Here is a 7,013-nt window from a genome sequence, read left to right as displayed (position 1 = left end):
TGCAGGTAAATAATTTTTTATTCTTAATCGCATTTCTCTTAGTTGAATTAAAAAAGTATATTAATTACATGACGAATATAATATGTGTAGAAGTAATGATCTCGAATAATTTATAATTTACAAACTGACTGAGAATAACTATCATAGTTCTTTACAATTCTATTTAGGCAATCAAATGGAATGGCGAATGGTTAAAAGCTTGCATTATTAAGGTCACATAGTACCATACAATAATGTGACTTAATTTCCTAAATATAATAATTGCAAACAATACATAAATTTAAGTAAATATTTTTAACAATTCAAGTAAAATAAAAACATCTCTTTTACATAAACACACAAAATACAAACCCGCATCAACAAATTTATTTTGTGTTTAATTTTTTACATAAAATACACACTACTCTATTAGAAAAGTAACAATTAATTACTATTCTAATAATATTTCAAAAATACTAAAAATTAAGTCTTTTTGTATAATTCTTGTACTTTGGGAGGAAAAAAAAACAAAAATGAAACGTATTTTTTTAATATAAAAGTAACTAATGAATACTAGATATGTTAAATTACTTATATACTATTAGATTACTTGCTTATATAATTTTTATATCTTATAAAAACTAATATGTAACTTCAATAGTTGACAATAAATTTCTTCTGAAAATTACTTCTTTTTTATTTCAATTACTCCTACATAATACTAAAATGATAAACTTAAAACTTAGTAAGGTTTGTTTCAGAAGTAATCACTATTGTTATGTCAAATAAAATGTTTTCTATATTTTTTAAGCAATTAACACTAAACCTACCACTATCGGTCAATTTGACCGTCCTCAAACTTTTGTACAACTTTCACATATTTAAACATTATCACATTGCTATCAAAATATACAGCTTTTCTTAAAATATACATACAATGTATTCTTCAGTATTTACTTCTCTCTCTCTCTCTTTCTCCCTCTCTCTCTTTTTTCCAAGAAATATATGTAGCCTGTCCTACCTACCGTCGCCGGTCTATTTAACCGCTCGAGATAGTATGGTATTACTTTCCTAAACTTATACAACCAGTATAAAAGAAAGGCTATCTGAATATGGCATTTCTCTAGAGAAATGACCAAATGGCAAGAAAATATTGTAGCTGGCCCCTCCAGGTGTTTTTCAATATTCTGGATCTAGCTGGAATAAACGCCTGGGTTTTGTGTAAAGAAACAATGGGAGAGGAACAATTTTAAATTTTAAACAATTTTAATTTTTAATAAATTTTAAAACAATTTTAAAGCAGGAATTTTTATTCTAGTTAGTTAGAGAACTTGGCGCTGCGTATTAAGAATCGCAGGAAGAAGAAAATGTACCAAATGTACATGATATGTACCATGATACAATGTATCATGTATCAACAAATACAAGTTCGAATTTACATGTACGAAAATCTTGTCAAGTAAAATATTGTAGAGTTTACAAAACTACAAAAATCTGTTCGGGATGCAAAAAATATGTGTGCGGCAAATGTGCATTCGAGAACAGAATAATTTGTAAAAAATGCAGTGAAGGCGAATAGGATTATATATTATTTATATATTTAAAAAAATGTGTATTTATATGTATATAAGGTGTATAGGAATGAAAGAAACTATATAACTACCGTTCAATTTTAATACTCTTTCCTAGTTTATAATTGAAATTATATAAAAATAACAAAAAGCAACAAAAAGCAATAACTTTTTTTTAAGAACCGATCATTTTGACCGGGCACAATAGAAGTAGGTATACAAGAAGTGTCGGTAGGTTTAGTGTCAATATTTAATATTAAAATTGTCATAAATATTATAAACATATAACATATAAAGATAATGATACTATCAGTACTAAAAATAAGTAGCATATAAGTTGTACTAACAATGTATCTACAAGGACAAGAATTAATTTATAAAATTTATTAATATAATAGGATGTATAAAATTCAACAAATCAAATTGGAACTACTTTAAAATTAAAATATCACATATTACTTTAATATTGTTTCATATTCATTGCTTTCAAGATTACTGTCAACCATAAATAATACAACCAATAGATAATACTTTTCAAGCAAACCTTACAAAATTGAATATGTAATTAATATTTTTTGATATACATAATATTTATTTTAAAAAAGAATAAACTGCCTACAATCATACTTCGAACTTTTAGCAATTTAATATACTTTGCTATATTCTTTGCAAATTAAATTAGTTAAAAAAAGGTATTTGGCATGACATATCTTCTCTAAAAGTTATAATTTTCGTAAAATATTATGTTTAGTATAAAGTAAATAAGAACAAGAGTTTCTTCAAGATTTTAGAAATGGTTAAATGGTAACCTTAAAAACTTTGTTGAAGCCTTAGTATGTATTTTGTACATTGAAAAAACTAACATAATAACAAAAAATCTAGCAAATAAAATCTTTAAAAAGTTTATAATTTAAATATTATTGAAGAGATCATTCAAATGCTTTCTTTTATAAACTTTGTATCTGAAAGCATACTTTGCTGTATTATTTACATTTATGTACATTTACAAATTGTATAGTAAGTTTTCTTATTTCTTCGAATTTAAATAATTTTATAAATTAAGAAATATAAAATCTAATATTTTGCAATGTCGGAAAGATTAAAGTGATGTCAATAGTAATTAATATTATGTAACGGCAATTTTATGCGCTACAATAATTGATATTCTGTTGCATAAAACTTTATGATTTTTATACACATACATGCACAATCTTGTAGAAAATCTGCATCTCAGCTAATTTTAATATCAATAAATATCGTTTTCAATTAATTCTCATCAAAATATCAAATTGTCTTATACCACAATATGGTATACTTTATGCTGCTTGATATAATACATTTAGAATTATTCGTTAATGTAAATTATTTCACATACTATATAAGAGTTATAAAACTTTGCTTACAATTATTTTGCATTACAATATTATATTTACATAATTACACACAAAAGTAATTTTTTCATAAATGAGGACATTTTTCATTAAACGATTATAGATATCCTCAATTGAATTAAAATTATTAGGACTATATCAAAGCTAAGTAGTCATTGAAATTAGATAAAATGGAGGATAATACTGCTCAATTTTACACACAGGAAATTACGAACACTAAAAGAGTTCTTATTCTTTTAATATGAAACTGCCTGTGTCTAACAGAATACAGGTACGATCTATGATATCTAAACATTTTCCATATTGTTGCTTTGGAATTCTTCGAAAAATTATACTAATGTTGATCTTCGATTGTTGTACTATACACTTTTCCAGTATGCAAATATCTCCCCACAATAATTTATCTTCTCATTTATACAGTATTTATAAGTTTAAGGGACCCTCAAATGATCAATATATATATTATCAATATTTCAGGGTTCTGAACACGATATTATTATGCATGTAAGGAGATCCTCAGATATTATATGTATATTGTACCCTTTGCGGTCGAGTGTCGGCAAATAGCCGCCCAAGTCTTTTTATCGTTACGAACGCGTGTCAGTATGTAGCCGCCTGAATCTGTTCACAGTTCCGTACAGTTATTTTGAAGTGGCTGGCGTATGTCTATTTTTCCGAACGATAATCATACGTATTTCCGCATGGGTACAGTAAACTAAACAGTATTATGTTTCTGATGAAAGAAAATTATAGATCTTTAGAAATCTTATCTTCCGTTTAACGTAAACTCGCGATGCAGGTCGAGTCAGAACGAATCGAATTCAATCTTTCCATGGCATTGCCAGATGAATCAGAAAGCTTTTTATATAATTTATATATTTTTTATAATACCTTATACAGGATGCCTAAAAGTTCCAGGAAAAACATGTTCGATAGTGATAGTAGTAATGACGAACATTATTTTGAACCTGACAAGATAGAAGGTGACAACAGTCTTTCAGACAATGGAAACGAACTCCGTTTAATTAACAAGGAATCGGCTTGGTTTCAATATTTCTAGTAATAGTGACAGTGATGATAAACTAAATATTGATGAAAATAATACAAGTCTCGACAATGAATAACGCAAACGTTCAACATGTATATTTTCTCAACTGCGCGCGCCAATACCTCTCGTCCACAGCGATGCTTGCTCGTCAAGCGGCCCCTCAAAGGGTTACTATATGTATATTGATTATCTAAGAATCTCTTTACATGCACAATAATGTTGAAAAGTCTGAAATATTGGCAATATGCACGCACGCACGCACGCACGCACGACGCACGCACACACGCATGCACACACACACACACACACACACACACACACACACACACACACACGATCACGAAAGGACCCTTTTACGATGCCACAGTCTTATGGAGTAATGTACAGTTGATTATTTATATATCAGAAAAATTTCTTACAATAATGAATTTCCATAATATCGATCATCGACTAACCTTTCTCCATTTGCGTTTTGACTCACCGGACGGACTCCATTCTGAATCAGCATCGGCGTAAGAATAATTTACTTTAGGAACGTTCCATTCTTCCTTTCTTCCCGTAGAGGCGATTATTTCTTCTTTACTCTTTTGTACGTTCCTTCTTACTCCATCAGTTCTCTGTTAAGTCAGTTTAAACGATTAATTTTTTTCCGTCGCGTGGATGTTTTAACTGTTCTCTGGAGATTCTTGATAATACGATATTATCAGTTTGATACTTTGTCGATCGAAATTGGCATTCTTACACCCACTGTCTACAAAGTGTAGCTTCATACGTGTGTTGATGTTAACAGCACTCCTCCATGCAACAGTCACTGTAAAGTAACGTACATTTGTCCAAAAAAAGGAAATGAATCGTTTTCGTAATGACGACTGACGTTAACACTGTCAGTAGAGAAGCGTATGTTGCAACTATAAACGGATATAGTGATTTGTGGACAGTGAGCTTTAGTCTTTCTTTCGCGAGATTCTGATGCGAACTGGCAACGTGTACGTCTTTATTATAATTTCTTTCTATCAAATGCAAATTGCAGTAATAATCACCATGCAGTTTTTTCTTTTCACAAGAGATAGTTCGTATTCGGATTTAACAATTTCGTCGGACTTCTTTCGCGTACTGTCTAACGCTTTTACAGCAGCTACAATCTATCTTAGGTACAGCTGAACAACTGTCTATTTTTTCAACTTTTATTGGCATTTTTCCGTAAGCTGTAGCATGTCCTTTTTAAAAGGGCAACCTATTTTTCGTATCTTCTTTCAACATTCTTTTCAAGTCATACTGTACTTCAAGTGTCTCCAATGTTTTATTTTGTAAAGGAATTTTTCCATTTTACACAATAATTGATAAAGTTTTGCTATTGATGAGTGTACTGGGAAAAAATAGGAATTATTTTGGTACAAAACATATGGATATCCGTCGCCAGACGTATACACTGTTTGCAATGTGCGACAATATAGTAGTGCAATTTAGCAGCAATACAACCTTTTACATGGGCTACTCAATTTGGCGTGCGAATGAAGGAAAGTTGTGTACATTAATTTGTAAACTACATAATACTGATGCACAATACATATATGACACATATAATTCTATATTGCCAACACAATTTTTATAGATCAATGGTATAGTGGTTGATGAGTATCTGCCACTTTATGTAAATTATTACATCCTTTCAGATATTATCTGCGATGACACACCAAATACTTCATTAGATACACAGGGCACATCTTTATTAATATGTTTGCGAATATTATTATCGCACTTATCGTCTATTATATCCTGCTTCTTGAAGTTTGCACCAATATAAGAAATTCCATTATTTCCAATATTTTCATTCAATCACATTCCTTTAATTGCATTAGAAATATCTTTTTCATTCATAGAAAAAGATTCGAAAATAGATTCTTTAATGTTAGCGATGTTTGATGTATTTTCTCTTACATCCTCTTTTATTTTGTCGTAATTACAAATTTCCAATTCTGGTAGCGCACAGAATTCAGTTTGTGCAATATTTGTACATTTTAATGATTTCGATACCATTTGCGATTCAAATTTCTTTTGCATTGTTGAAATTTCGAGTAGTGCACCTGATGATTTCTGTTTCTCCTCGTAATTTAATATTCCTTTAACGGGAGAGGTGACAACCTTCTCTATTGTTTCAGTAGAACTTGTTTCTATTTTATCATTATTTTGCGCTGTAATTAACGTATCATAATTGAAATGCCATTAATAAAAGATAATTACGATAATAATATAATCTTTTCAAGTAATTTTACAATCATAATAAAATAAAATAATTTTTATCGCTTAAAATTGCATAATAATGTTACTAAATTTGCTTTGTTAGAATAATAAAGATATGTATCATTCTTAATAAAAGCATATATAATCATATAATAACAATTTTTGTGATATTAGGACTAACTAACGTAATCATTGTAATTATTCTTACAAATTATTATATAGTCATTATCATTTATAATTTTATGATGTGTATCTTATTTTCAATTAAAAATATATAATATTCTGTAGTTATGAAAAATTTATTTTATCTCAAAAAAGTGCATGTATTTATAATTTATTAAATAGTGTATATATTATTTCTTTGTGTAATCAGTTTAGAAAGCTTAATATAAATTTTGTTCTATTACTACAAAATGGACCATACATACTTTAATAAAATAATATAAAACAAAAAATGTTGTGCATCTACCATTCCCTTATAAAATGAAATGAATTTTTGGGACAACCTAATATTTGTTTTTGTTGGGAATAACTTATTTTCGAAATTTGTTTACATTTCATTGACTCACCTACTATATTCTTCAATTTATTTGTATACATCACACCTATAAACAAAAACATAATTTAATGTAATATACTGCATATTTATAAAAAATATTATAACGTTACATTCATAAAAATGAATAACTACTAATATCATATTAAAATTTTACAAATATGCATATGCAAATATACATATAACTCTAAAAATATGAAATAAACTTACCTCTGAATAATATTACT

At 28.3% G+C, this 7,013-nt stretch overlaps 1 protein-coding gene across 1 annotated transcript; it reads right to left on the bottom strand.

Moving 5' to 3' along the window:
- Window positions 1-4,953: 4,953 nt before the first annotated feature.
- Window positions 4,954-6,835, bottom strand: LOC117237071. Its single transcript, XM_033500687.1, has 2 exons — window positions 6,800-6,835; window positions 4,954-6,181 (listed from the first exon to the last, which is right to left on the bottom strand). The coding sequence occupies exons 1-2, from the start codon at window positions 6,828-6,830 to the stop codon at window positions 5,826-5,828; spliced, it is 387 nt and encodes a 128-aa protein (XP_033356578.1). The 5' UTR covers window positions 6,831-6,835; the 3' UTR covers window positions 4,954-5,825.
- Between the last annotated feature and the right edge of the window lie 178 nt (window positions 6,836-7,013).

This window comes from Bombus vosnesenskii, unplaced genomic scaffold, assembly GCF_011952255.1.
Source record: "Bombus vosnesenskii isolate JDL3184/JDL3185 unplaced genomic scaffold, Bvos_JDL3184-5_v1.1 scf7180000013355, whole genome shotgun sequence".
Lineage (NCBI taxonomy): Eukaryota > Metazoa > Arthropoda > Insecta > Hymenoptera > Apidae > Bombus > Bombus vosnesenskii.
Note: the sequence above shows the minus strand (reverse complement) of the source record. Positions and strands in the feature narration are given on the sequence as shown.